This window comes from Malania oleifera, chromosome 4, assembly GCF_029873635.1.
Source record: "Malania oleifera isolate guangnan ecotype guangnan chromosome 4, ASM2987363v1, whole genome shotgun sequence".
Classification (NCBI taxonomy): Eukaryota; Viridiplantae; Streptophyta; class Magnoliopsida; order Santalales; family Ximeniaceae; genus Malania; species Malania oleifera.
Window position 1 is genome coordinate 119621854 of NC_080420.1, and position 19187 is coordinate 119641040.

Genomic DNA, 19187 nt, shown 5'->3' on the forward strand with positions numbered 1-19187 from the left:
AGAATGGAGTCGATCCAATAGCTAGAAGTTTGGAAAAGCCAAGAATCTTGGAGGATGTTTCTGATAAAGCCAAGCCGTGGCAGTTGGCCGAAATATTGGATCTTGTTCAGTGCCGGCAAGTTACCATGCTAGACCCTACAGATTCTGCCAGCAAGGTGTCTTAATTATTTCTTACTAGCTATTATTTATTTATTTATTTTTTCCCCTGCAATCCTGTGTATTGTCATATGATGCTTTGACTGTTATTATGCATATATTCAGGTTTCTAGACTTCTTTACACAAATTCTGGAGTTGGCATATTGGCACTTGGGTCCAATGGTACCCAGAAGCTATGGAAGTGGGTTCGTAATGAGCAAAATCCAACTGGAAAGGTAATGACTATCAAAAAATAAGTTCACTTTTTTTTTGCCCCTTTTTTTAATGAAAGTGTTTTCAGTTTTTTTTTTTTAATGTTTTAAATCTGTTGGAGAAGAGATTTCTGAAGTCAGTGAGGGTTTAAAGGCCACTGCCAGTGTTGTTCCGCAGCATTGGCAACCAAACAGTGGTCTTCTTATGACTAATGATGTCTCAGGTGTCAACCTTGAAGAGGCAGTCCCATGTATAGCACTCTCAAAGAATGACTCATATGTAATGTCAGCCTGTGGTGGCAAAGTTTCATTGTTCAACATGATGACATTCAAGGTATGTCTGGGCTTGCACACGGCACTAACTTGTCAAGATTTGCTTTTTAAATGTTGGGCATAATGTTGCTTTTATTTGTAGGTAATGACAACATTCATGCCACCTCCCCCTGCTTCGACCTTCCTAGCATTCCATCCTCAAGATAACAATATCATAGCCATTGGAATGGAGGATTCAACCATCCACATTTACAATGTTAGGGTGGATGATGTAAGTAATTAATATTATTCCAGTTTATCAGGAATTGAATTACTCTCAGTTGGAGCTGACATTTTCAATTTGTCTTTCTCCCTAGGTAAAGTCAAAATTGAAAGGTCACCAAAGGCGCATAACGGGTTTAGCCTTTTCCACCAACCTTAACATTCTAGTTTCATCTGGGGCTGATGCTCAAGTAAGTTGTCTTTTGTGTTTTTTTTTTTGTAGAAATCCCGAGTATCTTGGAGTGATTTGGGGGTTATTTATGTATAGAATTGTTTATTATTGAGAGAGATTATGTTAGGAGATTATTTACATCTTTAGCATATCTGATTGTATTGTAAGTAGAATGTATAGGCTTGTACAAATTAATTCATTCAAGAAATACAGAAAACCTATTCTGATTTCATGGTATTAGAGCTAGGGTTTCTATAGTCCTAGTTAACGATGGCAGAAGGAGCCGTCAACAGCAGAGGGTTGAACACCTCTGAAGCTCTTGATGGCGAGACTGAAGCCACCTCCACCTTGCATTCGAATGGGCTAGACAACTCGCCCTTCCCACTCTCGATGGAGAGGCTGAACGGAAAGAATTTTCGTGAATGGGCTCAGTCAATCAAATTCATGATTGACGGCAAAGGAAAGTTAGGTTACCTTACCGGTGAGAAGAAAAAGCCTGCCTCAATCAACGCTGCTGCTCTGCAGAAATGGAAGTCCGAGAAGGAGCCGTCAACAGCAGAGGGTTGAGCACCTCTAAAGCTCTCGACGGTGAGACTGAAGCCACCTCCACCTTGCATTCGAATGGGCTAGACAACTCGCCCTTCCCACTCTCAGTGGAGAGACTAAACGGAAAGAATTTCTGTGAATGGGCTCAGTCAATCAAATTCGTGATTGACGACAAAGGAAAGTTAGGCTGCCTTACCGGCGAGAAGAAGAAGCTTGCCTCAACCGACATTGCTACTCTGCAGAAATGGAAGTCCGAGAATTCCATGGTGACTGCGTGGCTGGTGAACTCCATGAAACCTTCAATCGGCAAGACCTATCTGTTCCTACCGTAGGTGAAGGACGTTTGGGATGCTGTTTGAGAAGACATACTTAGATGTTGAAAGCTATTCTCAAATCTTTGAGATCAAAACTCGGCTATGACAAATGCGGCAAGGAGAAAGTGAAGTCATAGACTACTACATGGAGATGACGAATCTCTGGCAAGAACTCGACCTGAGCGTTGAGGAAGAATGGGAATATGCCTGGGGGATGGTGCCCAATACGAGAAAAGACTCGAGAATGAACGAGTCTTCAAATTTTTTGTCGGACTCAATCGTGACTTGGACGAGGTGCGAGGGAGGATTCTCGGCCGACGTCCCCTGCCTTCAACTTGGGAAGTCTTCTTAAAGGTGAGGCGTGAGGAGAACCGGTGCAAAGTAATGTTGAAGGAGCCGATCGGAAATAATGGGGCCGAAATGTCTACCCTAATTTTGAGAGGAGCCCCTACTGGGACGAGTCAAAAAACGCAGAAAGGGAGACCTTGGCGTGAGCATTGCGGCAAGATGGGCCATTCAAAAGATAATTTTTAGGAAATACATGGGAAGCCTATAGATTGGAAGCCAAGATAGAATCCTAAAAATCGTGGTTACCAAGCTACTATTGATAACCCAGCCGAGAAACCACAAGGTGAGAAAAATAATAGTTCCATGTCAAGTGGCGCATTCAGTCCAGAACAGTTGGAGCAACTCTATAAAATGTTCTCTACCATTCAAGCATTGGGTCAGTTTTTCACAAGTATTCCTTCTAGTTCTTTAGCCCACCGAGGTAATTTTTTGACAACCTTAAATACCATCTCTTATTACAAATCACCATGGATGATTGATTCTGTTTCTAGGGATAGTGAAATTTTGTTGTGGCATTCTAGGATGGGTCATCCAAATTTTCAATACTTAAGAAGTTTATTTCCTTCTATTTGTTCAAATAAAACGTCTTCTGATTTTCAGTGTGAGATTTGTGAACTTGCAAAATACCAATGTAATTCCTTTCCAAAATCCATATACAAACCATCCAAACCTTTTACTACGATTCATAGTGATTTATGGGGGCCCTCACACTCTCTTAATCGCACTCACATGAGATGGTTTGTTTCTTTTATTGATATCACACTCGTATTTGTTGGGTTTACCTGTTGAAAGATAAAACTGAAGTCCGTTCAATTTTTATCAATTTCCACTCCATGATTCAAACACAATTCCAAATTCACATTCAAATCTTGCGTACTGACAATGGTACAGAATATTTCAATAATACATTGGGAAATTATCTACAAGAAAATGGAATCATCCATCAAAGTTACTGTGTAGATACCCCTCAACAAAATGGGGTTGCCGAATGCAAAAATAGGCATATTCTTGAAGTAGCTCGAACATTGATGTTCACTACAAATATGAAAAAATATTTTTTGGGGTGATGCCATTTTAACAGCTACATATCTCATTAATAGAATTCCTAGTCGGGTTCTTTCTTTTGCCACTCCTCTCCAAAAATTCCAAGAATGTTTTTCCAATTCTCGGCTCAACTCCAATCTCTCCCAAAAATTTTTTGGGTGTACTGTATTTGTACATGTTCATGCTCACAATAGGGATAAATTATAACCTCGCTTCATTAAGTGCGTTTTTATTGGTTACTCTCCTACTCAAAAAGGCTATAAATGTTATGATACTGTCACCAAAAAATTGTTTGTTAGTGATTTCTCTATTGATGAGTCTGTGCTATACACTGAACCTGTCATTATACCATTCCCTGATCTGTCATGTACAAAAGACCACTTAAACTCAGGGGATGTAGAAAAACAAAATAACAAGGCGATACTTGTTTACTCAAGGAAGCCAAAATCAAAGAACAGGGAGAGTCACATACCTGAGGCACTAAGAGAGTTGGAACCAGTGATAGCTTTGAGCAACCATGAGTCCACGCCCAATCTCGATCAGGTAATATAGCCAAATGGCCATGAGCTTCCTTCTAATAAGTTTGCAGCTGATGACATAAATTTACCCATTGCTATCAGAAAACAAATTAGGTCATGTACTCTCTATCCCTGGTCAAAATACATGTCTTATAAAACTTTGTCTATAGGGGGTCGTGCTTTTACCTCCAACCTTGACAGGATAAAAATTCCAAAGAATATCCAGGAAGCCTTGGAGATTCCTGAATGGACGGAAGCCATCATGGAGGAAACGTTGGCTCTAGAAAAGAATGGAACTTAGGATGTTATGAATTTGCTGAGAGGGAAGAAGCCAATAGGCTGCAAATTAGTCTTCATGGTGAAATATAGAGTTGATGGGACAGTTGAACGGTATGAAGCCCGTCTTGTTGCAAAAGGGTTTACACAAACCTATGTCATTGACTGCACGGAGACGTTTGCACCGGTGGCAAAATTAAACAATGTTCGGGTTCTCTTGTCTTTGGCAGCCAACTTGGATTGGCCACTTCAGCAACTTGACATTAAGAATGCATTTCTAAATGGCGAGTTAGAAGAAGTCTACATGATGATACCACCAGGTTTCAGTAAAAAAGGTGAAGAAAACCGAGTATGTAAACTTGAGAAGTCCCTGTATGGACTCGAGCAATCTCCTAGAGCATGGTTCGACAGATTTGCAAAGGTGATAAAGAACCACGGATATCGACAAGGGCAATCAGATCACATATGTTTTTCCAATAATCTGAAAGTGGGAAGAAAACAATTCTGTTTGTGTATGTTGGTGATATAATCTTAACTGGAGATGATACAATGGAGATGGAAAGATTGATGAAAGTCTTAGCTGCTGAGTTTGAAGTTGAAGACCTAGGACGAAAACGGTACTTCTTGGGAATGGAAGTTGCTAGATCAAAAAAGGGTATTTGTGTCTCTCAACGAAAGTATATCCTTGATGTCCTAACCGAAACTGGCATGTTTGGATGGAAACCTAGTGAAACTCCCATTGAAGCAATAAAGAGAGAAAACTGTGGAACATCGGTTGAAAATAGAGGTATCAGAGATTGGTTGGTAAACTAATCTATCTATCACGTACTAGACCCGACATCACATTTGCAGTAAGTGTGGTAAGCCAACACATGCATTCACCAAAGAAGACTCATCTAGAGGCTGTGTACAAGATTCTCAAGTATCTCAAGGGTTCTCCGGGCAAAGGAATCTTCTTCAAGAAGTGTGAAAGCAATGAAGTAGAAGTTTTCACATATGCTGATTGGGCAGGATCAACGAAAGATAGAAGGTCTTCCACCGAATATTGCACCTTTGTATGGGGAAATTTGGTGACTTGGAGAAGTAAAAAACATAATGTAGTGGCTCGAAGTAGTGCTGAAGCTGAGTTCAGGGCAGTTGCACAAGGGATATGTGAAGGTCTGTGGTTACGGAAACCTTTGGAAGAACTACAGTCACGGTGAATTCCCTCATCAAACTCTACTGTGATAACAAAGTAGCCATCGGTGTCTCTCTCAATCTAGTTCAACATAATAGGACTAAGCATGTAGAAGTGGACCGACACTTTATCAAAGAGAAGGTTGAAGAAGGAACAATTTGTATGACTTATGTTCCTACCAAGGAACAAACAGCAAACATCTTTACCAAAGGGTTAGCTCGACAGAGTTTTGATGATTTCATTTGCAAGTTGGACATGATAAATATCTATGATCCAACTTGAGGGGGAGTGTAGAAGTCCCAAGTATCTTGGAGTGATTTGAGGGTTATTTATGTATAGGACTGTCTATTATTGAGAGAGATTATGTTAGGAGAATATTTCCATCTTTAGCATACCGGATTGTATTATAAGTAGAATGTATAGGCTTGTACAAATTAATTCATTCAAGAAATACAGAAAACCTATTTTGATTTCACTTTTTGCTCAAAATAAATTATTAGAAGAGAATATGGTATTTTAGTAAGTATATGTTTTGAGTGAGGCATTTTTTATCTTCCATGTCTTTTAATTATTGATATATAAGAGGGCAGTCTTGGAACTGTACAAATGCTCAATGAAACTGCCATGTGACTTTTCCCTCTTCTTTTCTTCTCGTCTTTACCTCTAACTTTACAACATGGTAACATAGTGTCAATCTCCTTCTATCGGAGTTGATTTTGAACACTTATCTTTTCCTAATCGGCCCTTAAATATAATTTTTTGTTCGGTTTGAGAGGCGTTTAGGGACACTTCTTGTCGTTCAGGCTATGCAGTATCCTTGATTGGATACTGTGTGTTAGTGGAGGTTTGATGATGCGAGGTTAGTTATACTCTGTTTTTGTATACTGCATACTGCTGTTGCTGTTTCGCTAGCTGGTTGTGGCATGATGATGATGTTTTGATACTACATCTGTTGGTTATTGATTTGCTTGCAATCTTATGTCAATTTCTGTTTGGGTTTGATTTGTGTTTGATGATTATTTCCTGTTCTTGCCTGCACTCGCTTATAGTTGCTGCTAGCCATAATGATTGTGCTCTCTAGCTGTTGCAATGTTGCTTATCAAGTGACTGCAGTGCTTTGTTGTGATCTTCCCTGTTCTATGTGGTCAAGTGATCCACCTTAGGATATTGTAACTTCAGTTCTATGGCCATAACTGCCTCTTGAAGCTTTGGATCTTTTAAGTTCTGAAGTACTGTTCTGTTCTGTTCTAATGGGTGCTGCCTAATGCTGCATTGGTCATTCGAAATACTAGTGTGCAATAATTGTAGTGCGTTAGGGTGAATTTTTGGCCTCTACGAAGAGAGCTTTGGCTGATACCATTAACATACACATTGCAACCATCAAATTAGTCGGATCCTCCAACTACCTGTTATGGTCTCCTTGCATATATAACTGTATGTATTATGTAATAATGCAAAAGGGCAGTCCAAGTATCTGAGTCATTCTACCACATCTCCAGACTCCACAGCTTGTGTGGTTGTGGAATAACATGGCGGCATGAATTGCTGTGAAGGTGATTTTTCATAGAACCCAGATGGTATTCATGAAAGCTTCTCATTAAATGAAATTCAAACTTGTGTTTTTAACCTATATGAGAATGTAGGTCCATTAGCGAGTATAATAGCACTCTGAAAGGTATGTGGGAGGAACTTAACATTTACTAGTGAATTAGTTCTAAGATGATTAAGAGGGCATTGAACAGAGTCATGAGCTTTAACCCATCATCATCAGATTTTTACAAGTGAGCCCATACTATACATGAATGAAACACAGATGCTAGAATCTAACAGATAACAAAGATGGCTATTAGTCTTCTTCTCAAGCTTGTTCTTGTGATAGTTCAACCATGATTAGTACTGCCTTTAAAAGTGCTACAGAAAGTGCTTGATGTTTGGATGGTAGTTGTGACCGAGGACAAGGATTCGTTGTGGCAATTTTCGCGTTAGCACACATTGTGGTTGATTGCTGTTAGGATCTCCATAGGAAACTAACTTGGGCCAAGAAGTCTTGTTAGGATGATTCTACTGTTGACACTTAGTGTACTTGGTCACTCTATTGGGGAGTTGAGTACATCACCTATTTTATTCCCAGAATAGTATAACAATCTTGTCTGCATGGTTCTCTACTTCTAGTGCTACTGTGGTTCAGGCATGTGTTTTTTGATTTTGGTGTTTCCTCTCATATGGTAGCAGATAGTTCATTTACATCGTTTTTATTTTTGAGGCAATATTCTTTTGTTTCTTTCTATTCCTATTTCCTTTGGGTTTTATCTGCCTAAGTTTCCCTTGAATGTGATGTTAGTTAGTCAATTAACTAAATCTCATAATTGTTTGGTGATCTTATTTCCTTCTCATAATGTTAGAAGAGGATTGGTGGAGGGCTTGAGAAGGATGGCATTTACTTTGATGGTGGTGGTGGTAGATCCAATTCTTGTCATACAACTTCATCAATTTTTACTGATGGTGTTTCTATGGATAAGTGGCATGCCCTTTTGGGTCCTCCATCCCTTTAAAAACTGCAACAGATTTTCCAATGTTCATGTTTATTACTTGTTTTGAATGTTCAACATATTAATTAGGAAAGCATAGTAGGACATTTTTTCCATCCAGAGTTTGTGTCTCGTAGAAAACCATTCTCTTTATTCATTTATGACAGGAATGGTGTAATCCCAAGAGGGGGGAGGGGGGAGGGGGGGGGGGGTGAATTGGATTTTTAAAAACTTTTGCGGATTATTTAAATGATTCACTCAACAATATCCCAATCAAAATATAGAGGCGTGTATGTAAAAAATAATCACAGCAATTTATACAACATACATGTGCGGAAATTAAAGTGCGGTAATGTAAATGAGATATGAGAGAGGGAGAGAGTGACACCGATAGTTAATGAGGTTGGGTTATACCTGCCTATGTCCTCGCCTTGGTCAAACCCCCCAAGGATTTCACTAAACTTGCTCACTTAATCGGGTGAAGTAGAAACTGTTGCACACTCCTTCAAATAGGATGGATCCCTCCTCTCTAAGCGATACCCCACGCTTAGTACTCCTTCAATAGGGTGAAGCCCCCCTCTCTAAAAGATACCCCACGCTTAGCCTGGTTCTGTACCCGAACCGTAAAACAACTCCTTATAGGGTAGAGTCCCCCTCTTCAAGTGATGTACCTTCACTTGGCCACGGTTCACAACCTGAACCGTGAAGAGCTTTTTTGAAAAAAATTTTCGTACAAGTAATTGCTTCTCAAAAGCTAAGATGTACAATTTGAAAAACTAGATGCACTCTCAAGTGATTTATAAAATGAAGCTCGGTAGAGTTAGGGTTTTTTTCTCAAAATATTTTTCAAGTAAAAGTGAGAGTTGGGAAAATGATTTTCCTCAAGTGATTGACGTTTTGTAAAATCAAAATATGAGAAGCTTTTCAAGCAAAGATATATGAATGAATATATTGCTCAAACCTCTCTTGATTTACTCAAAGATTTTCTCCACAAACAATATTCAAGATGAAGTGTATAGGAGAGTTTAATCTTTGAAGATAAAATAAAGAAAAGGTTTTGTTGGAATTTGTGTGATCCCAAGAGGGGGGGGGTGGGAGGGAGGGGAATTGGGATTTAAAACTTTTTGGCTAATTTAAATATTTGCCGATTCACCACAGTTTATATTCCATTCAATATTAAAAGCGTGTATGTAAAACGATTAGGCTATCAATGCTGACATACACGTGAGCAGCATATCTTATTTAAATTAAATGTGTGCATGCGAATAATTATGACAGTAAATAAGCAAGCATACACATATGGAAACTAAAGTGCAGTAATTAAATGAGATAAAGAGAGAGTGACACGTGATATTTGTTATCGAAGTTCGGCCAAACCAGCCTACGTCCTGGCCTTTGACATACCTCCCAAGGATTGCACTATCTCTACTCACTTAAACGGGCGGAACAAAAGCCGTTTACATTCTCTCCTTATGGGGTAAGGAAAATCCTAACTCAATTATCAGGCTGAGTCGAACTGGTCTCCCTTACGGGGCGGAGACTCCCTAGTTCAATTTTCGGGTTGAACCGAACCGGTCTCACTTACGGGGCTGAGATTGCCCAGTTCAATTTATGGGTGAACTCAACTGATACAATAAAAAATATTTTTGTACATATTACATGCTTTAAACAATAAGTTGTGATGTACACATTTAAGTTAATAAAATGCACACTCTAATATGATATGAAAAATGCTCAGTAGAGTAAGGATGCTTATCAAATAATTTTTGTACATCAAATATGTGTGTGTGTATATAAAAGGTGTAATCTTCAACAAAGATTTTTGCAGATAAAAATATTTGGAGAATCTGGATTTTAAGCTCAAGAAAAAAATATTTGTGCAATAAATAATTTCTCCCAAAAATATTTATCATGAAAATAATCGGGAGAAACTCAAGCAATACTCTTAAAAATGATTTTCAAAAAATAAATACTAAGTAAGAGTATATGCAAATAAAACGCCCAAAATAAAATTCTCTCTTCAAAAGTGATTTTGAAAAAGATAAGCAAAAGAGAGTTGAGAGAGATTTGCTTGAAAAAATTGCCCTAAAGAAATGATTTTATCAATAAAAATTGGTTTGGGGGAACCTTGATTAACGAAGGGTTTAGAGAGAATTTGGAGTTAATCAAAATTGCTAATCAAAGCAAATGAAGGGGTATTTATAGTTTTTCTGAAAATTATGACCGTTGGGGGCACAACTGGTATTTCTAAAAAAGTTTAATCACAAATGAATTAAGTTTAAGCACTTAGTTATTCGGCCAAATAGAAAGGTTAAGTCAACCGAAATAAGGTACGGTCGACTGATCATGCAGTTCGGTTTCCTAAGCAACTGCTTCGGTCGGCTGAGCCCTCAAAGACATTTAAAACAATTTAAGATTTCGGGCTGCTGAGCAAATGGTTAGTTGGTTGAGCCAAAGGCGATTTTTCGAACCTTTGACGGTTTGGTCGATTGAGCTATTTTTAGCTCATTCGGTCGGTCGGCTAAAGGCAGTGAAAAGTACAAGGTTTAATGTTCGGGCGACCGAGAAAGCTACATTCAAATTTGGTCGGTCAACAGAGCCATGTTGAACGTTGACTTTTGACCTTGTTCGTGCGGCTGAGCGCTTTAAGTAGTAAATGGTTCGGTTGACTGATGCTTTACAGTAGATGCCTCGCATGGCAGGTTTGGTCGACCGAGTCATTTAGTACATAAGGGGTTGATCAACCAAGACTCTTTAACTAAGCCAAAAATCCAACGTCGGTCAATCAAAGTCTTTGTAAGCCCTAATTTGACCCTAAAGCTATTCCAAAAATCCTTGTTTAATTTTAATATTTTAGAAAAAAAATTTTGGTGCTATTGTTGGGTCCCCTATGGTCAGCCTAAGGTCGTTCTGAGCTTTCAAACATATCATGCAGATGCATGCATTATTACAGACCAACAATATGAAAATTAAATTCAATACAACTAAAATCAAAATTTCTTATTCTTTTGCTCTTCATTTTCCATGGAATTCGTCAGGAGTGTGTAAGCTTTAAGGCTCTGCTGGCTTCCATTTTACGGTATTTTATGTTTGTGCTGAAATGAAAACCTATTCACACACTAAATGCACGCATAATATATTGGTGTTTTGTCAACATTAGAATAGGGATCGGACTCAAAAAGTCAACAGGTTCTTCAAGCTAGATATATGAACTTGAATATAAGCTCAAGCCTTATTCAAGAAACCCTTAAAAATTTCTCCAAAAAAATTTTTCAAAAGAAAAAATATGGGAGAAATTTGATCTTTAAAATCTCAAGAACAAGAAGCTCCTCAAGAAAATATATATGGATTTAATATATGCTCAAAGCTTACTTGTATAACCCCAAGATTTTCTCCGAAAAGATTTGTTAAAATAAAGAGTAGGAGAAAATGAGTTTGATCTTTGAAATGAAGTATAAAGTGTAAGAAGAAATCAAAGAATGATCAATTATACTTTCAATATAATTCTCTTTTACATTTTAAAAAAGGTTTGGCCAAATATTTATAGGCATTTTGGAAATATGACCATTAGGTGACCATTGGGCAATATAATATTATTTTATTTTGAATTTTCTAGCCGTTATATGCCTAGAAATTCGAAATCCCGAGAGGTCCGGTTAATTGGCCCGAAGTTCGGTCGACTGGCCCTAAGGCAATTTCCAATTTCGCGAGAAACAGCCTACTGGCCTCAAGATCCGGTCTGCTAGATCATAAGGCCGGTCCACTGGGCGACTAAGCCGGGTCGGTCGATTGGGCCATCTTAAATTACAATTTTGGCCTTATGAGCTAGCCGGTCGGCTGGGCCAAATAGACTTGCAAGAGGCCGGTCGACTGGGCCTTATATAAAAAGTTGTGTGGTCAGTCTGGTCGAGTGGGCTTGAACAACTAGTCGACTGGGCCCTTTGTAAAACTTTATATTTGGCTTGATAAGCACTTTGGTCGACTAGGCCTTTTATGCTGATCGACTGGCCTTAACAAAAATGAGTTTTTGGCCTCGTATTTGATTTCAAAAGTGTTTTAAACCTTATGTGAAAATGTTTAACTTTGAGTATAAAAATGTTTTCATTTAAATTCAGGATTCCTAAGGTCAATCTAGGTCAAGGTAGAGCTTCAATTTAAATCATGAGATGCATGCACAAATTAAACCTTAATTACTATTAAAAACAACAACAACACAACAACAAAACCAAGCCTTAGTCCCACTAAGTGAGGTCGGTTATATGAATTCTTTTTCGCCAATTTATGCGATCATGGACCATTTCTTTTGATAGATTCAAGGATATTAAATCCTTATTCACTATCTCCTCCCAAGTTATTTTTGGTCTACCCCTACCCCTTCTACTGCCCCTTACAGTAACTAAGTCACTCTTCCTCACAGGTGCACTATGTGGCTTACGTTGCAAGTGTCCATACCATTCGAGTCGTCCCTCCCTTATGTTATCTTCTATAGGAGCTACACCTAACTTACCACGAATATGTTCATTCCTTAATTTATCTTTCAATGTTATACCACTCATCCATCTAAGCATTCTCATCTCACCTTAATTACTATTACAACTTAAAAATAAACAAAGTCTTCAAGCTTTGCTCCCTTGATGTTCATGGAATACGCCATGGAATACGATCTTTTAGCTACTTTTCAAGGCTTCCATATTGCAGCATCATCTGTGCTTCTAGAAAGGTAAACCTGTTCATTCACTCAGCACACAGATGAGATGCTGTGGTTTGTCATAATCAAAACAGGGTTTGGACTCAAAAAGTCAACAATTTAGATATTTGGGGTTTGTGTACAATCAAGAATTTCACTGTTCTTCAATATTTTGCGCCCTTTGTGGATACATACTTTTTTTTTTTTGTGTATGACCTAGATCTATATGTAGAAAGAGAGGGATGGATTCTTAATGTGTTTACTCAACTCTAAATGAAAACCGATGTAGGAGAAGAAGCCAGACCATGGGTTAGCCCTTGTTGGATGTTAATGGAGAAGATTTGGACAAGGATTGTTGTGTTTAATTAATTTGTTTTTTGTGTGTGTTTAGTTTAAATGTTTAATTAGTACAAGATTATGTGTATTTTGGGGATTGTTTGTATTTGTGTAATTTAGGGGTTTTGTTTGTAGTTTCATGTAATTTTAGTGATATATGTGTTCTTTCATGTGTTAAGAGGCTTTCTTATAAATGGTGTGTTAAAACCATGTGAGAGTTGCTTCTTGTTGTATTTGAATTGAGAAGTGAATGTGTGATTTTCCATTGCATCTCTTTCTTCTTCCTTTTTTTCATCTTCCCTTCTACTCCCCTATATTCCCTCATGGCTGCAGATCATTGATTGCTGTTCCACATCTTGGTATCAGTGCCAAACCACGATCTCCTTTCTTCAATTTTCAGTTCCCCATTTTGCTTTAAATCATTCTTCTGCTTCCCCCTTACTTCTTATTTCTTCTCTTTCCGTTCTTCTCTAATTCTCTGTTCTGCTTGCAGCATTATCTGTTCTCATCTTCTCTCCCTCTCCTTTCTTATTTCGTCTTCCTTCTCTCAGTTCCTTTTCTCTCTCTACTCTGTTCCTATTTCTTATTTTCTCCTCTGTTTTATCTTTGTTTCTTCTATTCTTCCATCTTCTATCTTCTTTCTTACCTCCTCTTCATTCTATGCTTCTCCTTCACACTCCTATATCTCTTAGATTCTGATTTTATGTTCCTGTTCTTGATTCTGATTTTTGGTTCTCTGCTCTGAAATTTCAGTCTAAGAAAAAGGGGGGAAAAATAGCATAAGAGCGGTTCTGCACTTTTTCCAAAATTTTAGTTGTGTCCTCATTTTGTGAACATCTTTTTTCTGGAATAGTTTTGTGACACCGTCACGGCGTTGCCATCAGAGACAACCCCCGAGACCGTTTCGCCTAAAATTTCATCACCTCCTCGTCACCAGTGAGGGCCTCATCACACCTTCACTGCCAGTGCAATCCTCATTCCTTGATCGCCCTTCGCCCCAATTTTCTTTGCCAAGTTGCTGCCAGTGATTCATGCGCCTCTTGTGTGAGCAACATGTGTGAGAAAGTTTCCAGAATATCCTGCAACTGCCAGAATCACGAGAAATAGATCCAGCCTTGATATTTTGGGTTTCTTCCATGATATTTTGGTGTGCAGTGTGATATTTTGATTGTGGATTCAATATTTTTCTAGAAAGCTTGATAATTTGATACGAAAAGAGAGAAATTGTCGCTGCTAGCATAAAAAATCAGGTTTGATTGCCGCATTTTGTGAATTTTCAAAGTGAATTTGTTTCATTTCAGCACGAAATTCAAGATAAAAAATGATTTGAAGACCTTTCTTGAAAATTGGGAGTTATTTTGTGGTTTTGCATGAATAGATTAAGGATTTGTTTGGCAAATTGTGTTAAGGGCTTTTGGTGATATATAGTTGTAGCAGATATGAATAAATCCAGCAATGTGATGTCAGCTTACTGTAAAAATGAATGATTTTTGTCGTACTCCAGACATAATATCAAGCCATTCCATTCATTTTTTAAACATGGAGAAAATGTTTGCAAATTCATCATTGATGGAAAATGTCCTATGAAATGCGGTTTCTAGAAATGGACTCACTTGTGTGCAACTTCATCTGGAACCCCACCCAAAGCCTTATGACTTATCTTGGGTTGATAACTCTACATGTTTGTGAAAGGTGTTTGGTTCCTATCCAAATGGGCGATTACTTTAATAATAAATGCATGTGTCTGAAGACATCCAAAGTATTTTATACATGCCTGTTGTTGAGTTTGTTCTTCATGATGTGTTCATTGATGCCAATTCTCAATTCAAGGTTATGGTGCTGTGAACGGAACCTGGTTTCTTGAATCTTTCAAGCAACTGATTTTGAAGAGTCCAAGTTTGCTTCATACTTTTAATCCTCCAACATTTCAAAATTCGAGGCTGAATTTTTCTGCTTGGGGGAGATTTTATGTAGGTCAAGAAGGCAAACCATGGGTTGACCCTTGTTGGATATTAGTGGAGAAGAATTGGACAAGGGTTTTTGTGTTTAATTAATTAGTTTATTGTGTGTGTAGTTTAATTAGTATAATATTGTGTGATTGGGGGCTTGTTTGCTATATCTGTGTAATTTAGGGATTTGTTTGTAGTTTCATGTCATTGTAGGTATATATGTGTAATTTAGTGTTTCAAGAGATTTTCTTTTAAGTAGTGTGTGAAAGCCATGTAAGAGGTTGTTATTGTTGAATTTGAATTGAGAAGTGAATGTGTGATTTTACCTTTGTATCTCCTTCTCCCCTTCTCTTCTTCTTCATTATCATCATGTTCTTCTTCTTCTTCTTCTTCTTCCCTTCTCCTCTCCTATTTTTTCTCATGGCTACAAATCATTGATGCTGTCTGTATCACGAAGTTTGGCATTGTATTCAAAATTTTCAATCTGATCATGCACTTGAGTTTGTTGAAGATGAGCTTCAGTCTTTTTCCTTGGCCAAAGGTTATTCATCAAACATCATGTGTATGCTTTTGTTAGTAGAATGGAGTAGTTGAGTGGAAAAATAGACATTTACTTGACATAGCATAGTCTCTAACCCTTTCATATGTATGTTTCTAAAATCCTCTCATTGATGCTCTTCTTATAGCTTGTTTTCTGCCATTGTTCTAACTTCTAAGGGACAAATTTTCTTCATCATGTATCTAGAAACATCCATATTCTCTATGGTACCTTGTGTCTTTGGGTGCACATGTTTTGTTCATGTCTCGCACATTGTCAGCACAAGTTCCCTGCTTGTGTGTTGATCCTCATGTTCCTATCCTTATCCTTTGGTTAAAACCATCCTTTAGCTATTGACCTAGTGAAACAATTGAGGGTTTAAAGTAGGCACGAACATCACTACCAATAGTTGAGTATTTTTTAGTGGGGAAAGGTGCCCCCTGCTGAAATTTTAAAAATAAAGAGGGGTATTTGGAAATTAAAGGGTTGTTCCCATTGAAATTACTCATTTATCCCCACTCTTAACGACAAGAAGCATGAAAGATTTAAGACTTTTTGGTAAATGAATGTTATTTGAAACAATTATTACTTATGTTGAGTGTGAATGTAGGTGCATTTTAATTCCTTCGTTTGGGAAATAAAAAAAATATTTGTATGTTATATTTTATACATTTTTTTGCCCCTATTGAAGAAAAATTTCTGGGTACACTCTACAATCATGCAGCTGCCTCTTTTTCCCTTCACTATTTGGACTTCTGGTTCTAGAGATCCATCCTAAGTGGCTTGGATTCGACAACTGCTCTCCAGATACCCTAATATGTAGGACCTGATATATCCTCTGCCTTTTGGGGGGTGAGTTATGGGAAAAATGAAACATCCAAATTGAGAATTTGTTTGTTGGTTACTCTTGGCTCTCGTAGTATCTATTTCTATGAATAGGGGTGTAATAATTTAGAAAGAAGTCACTTTATGTGAAAGTGTATGCTATTCATGTAACATGGAATAAGAAAGGAATATATATTCTCATGGTGAAATTTGGGAATAGTGATTCCTCGTTTATTTCTTGTTATGTATTGTTTATTTCTTGTTATGTATTTATAAAAATTTGAACATTGTTATTTACTTTACGGCCCTAATTTTTGTATAAACTATCAAATTATTCTATTATAATCACTGTATTCCTTGGAATTGAGATTCAACAAACCAAATGTAATCTAGATGAAATAGAACCAATGAGGTCATGGGATAATATGATGCAGATTGGGTTGGTTCTATTGATGATCAGAGGTTTATTACTTTGTGAGAGGTACTCTTGTTACCTGGCTTAGCATGAAACAAACTACTGTAGCATTGAAGCAGAATAGTGAGTTATGGCTTATATTGTGAGTAAGCTTATGTGGTTGAATGCTTTTATGTTAGAGATGGGATTCTTGGTTACAATACCTGATATGTTTTGTAATAATTAAGCTGCTGTTTATATTGCTAGCAAGCCGGTGTTTAATGAGAGGAGAAAGCACATTGAAGTTGACCCTCATTTTGTGAGGGATGATGTGTTGAAGGAGGATGTAAAGACTCCATTATCACTTGACCAATGTTTTTACAAAGGCTTTATTGAAGCCTGTGAGCCTATCATGCTTAATGTCTGTAACAAGCTGAGGTTAGGTGGAGCATGAAGAGAATATGCTATTTTAGTAATAATGTGGTTTGAGTGGGGGAATTTTTGTCCCAGGCCTCTTTTTAATTTTTATTATTGATATACAAGAGGGCAGACCTGAAGCTGTATGTATGAGGGAAAACTGCCATCTGACTCCTTCCATTTCTTCTCTTCTTCATCTCGAACTTTACAAATATGCAAATGAATAAGAGAAAAGAGAAACAAACAGTGAGTCCTTTGAAGCCTGATGGTTTGCTCTTACCCTCTTTTATTTTTTCCCATGAAGCAATTATATTTGCACACGTGCCCTTTGGGCCTACTTTCAGTTAGAAATGGTTTGTTGCAAAAAATTAGTTTTATGCTACCCACTACCAATTTAGTGGGTGGAGTTGGCTAGGTTTTTGGGCCTGAAGTACCTTTGGAGGAAGTTGGTTATTGAATCTTCGTCTGATGCTGATCTTCAAATCGATGATTATTTTCGAACCTAATTGTTGTACTGTAACATTTTTATTGTGATCATATTTCTTTAAAGTCTTTCCCAAAGCAGGCCGTGCATACTTGAGGGCAGTAGTAGCAGCATTGTGCTCTGAATTCTGTGCAGTTGGTTTTCTTATGTTGTAGAAGTTGTGTACTTTTCTCTCAAAATTCTTGAATTTTCTTTATTCTATTTTATTTGATTCCTCATTGAGAGCATTGTGATGCTTGATTTGGACTTTAATACACACCTTGGCATGCAAGTGTATTTTCGCCTCGCATTTGTTGACATGCCTGCTATTTTCTACAGATTTGCACATGGAGCATTGACACATGGGAGAAGAGGAAATCTATTTCAATCCAGCTGCCCGCTGGTAAGACACCAACAGGTGACACCCGAGTACAATTCCACTCCGATCAGATTCGCCTGCTTGTATTCCATGAAACACAATTAGCTATATATGATGCTTCCAAGATGGACCGAATTCGTCAGGTAGTAATCTTGTCCAAAATTTTAAGTTGTGATTTTTAAATTTGCCTGTTTGACTAATGTGCCCATCCATGGCAGTGGATTCCACAAGATGTTCTTTCTGCACCCATATCTTATGCAGCGTATTCCTGCAACAGTCAACTAATTTATGCCACATTTTCTGATGGCAACATTGGGGTCTTCGATGCGGATGGACTGAGGCTAAGATGCCGCATTGCCCCATCCGCGTACCTCTCCCAGGCAGTGTTGAATGGGTGAGTTTAAAAATGCTTTATCTCAGAGCCCATAATTTTTGTTTCTGGAATGCTATTTAACATTCACTTTGGAAAATTCCTTGCCATTCACTAGCACCAGATATTCTCTCTCTCTCTCTCTCTCATATTTTATAATCTGTGAATATTGTGTTGTACTGTTGTAGAAGCCAGCCGGTGTGCCCGTTGGTCATAGCAGTGCACCCACAGGAACCCAATCAGTTAGCTGTTGGGTTGAGCGATGGATCTGTTAAAGTATTAGAGCCCTCTGAAACGGAGGGGAAGTGGGGAGTGAATCCGCCAGCTGACAATGGGACAATGAATGGCAGGACGGGTTCATCATCTGCCACAAGCAACCACACACCGGATCAGTTGCAGAGATGAGACGAGATGAAATTCCTTGTAATTTAGTTCCCTTAGTTCTTCTTACCAGTGTAAAATTCTAGGTTTTGTTTTGTCCTGTATGTTACCTTGTCAAAGGTAACATTGAGAGAGAGAGAGAGAGAGAGAGAGAGAGAGAGAGAGAGACGCATATTCTTGTACGCTTATTTGTTCAAGTCAATTTCATTGAAATCTTTGTTTAGGTTGCTGTTCTTTTAGATGGCTCCTTTATTATCATATCCTTCTTGTTCCTTCTTAGCATGATTTTCATACCTAGCATAATATTTAGTTGTTCAGGATCTGATAGGTTGTGGAGAAAATTTCTTATTCAATTGAACTCCAATAAAAGCTTTGACAATTACCAGAGAGCTTTGATCTCATAGAAAGGATTGCCTTGCGGGATGATATTTTACCTGAGCATCATATCATCTGTGATATGAACAAATTTGAAGAGTATTTAGAGAACAAGTCGATGATGAACTGGGCAGCTGATTGATAGCGTGCGCCTCCCCCATTTCTATCCTTTGATTTGGCTTTCTAGTTTCTCAGGCAAAGCTTTGAAGGCCTCATTTTAGATTTGCTTATGAATGAAGGCAGGCCAACATGTTTCAAGAAGGCTCTA

The 19187-nt window shown here is 38.0% G+C and overlaps 1 protein-coding gene across 2 annotated transcripts in view; it reads left to right on the plus strand.

The window, feature by feature from the left end:
- LOC131154189 (topless-related protein 3-like) overlaps positions 1-18767 on the plus strand; it is a 28220-nt gene extending 9453 nt beyond the window's left edge. The window contains exons 18-25 of one of the 2 annotated variants that reach the window (XM_058106777.1): positions 3-155; positions 262-372; positions 503-682; positions 764-892; positions 978-1073; positions 17754-17936; positions 18012-18187; positions 18352-18767. In XM_058106777.1, the coding sequence (XP_057962760.1) occupies positions 3-155; positions 262-372; positions 503-682; positions 764-892; positions 978-1073; positions 17754-17936; positions 18012-18187; positions 18352-18568 (1245 nt within the window). In that variant the 3' untranslated portion in view covers positions 18569-18767. The remainder of the gene's footprint in view (positions 1-2; positions 156-261; positions 373-502; positions 683-763; positions 893-977; positions 1074-17753; positions 17937-18011; positions 18188-18351) is intronic. The other variant, XM_058106779.1, reaches the window with a different exon arrangement.
- The last annotated feature ends 420 nt before the right edge of the window (positions 18768-19187 follow it).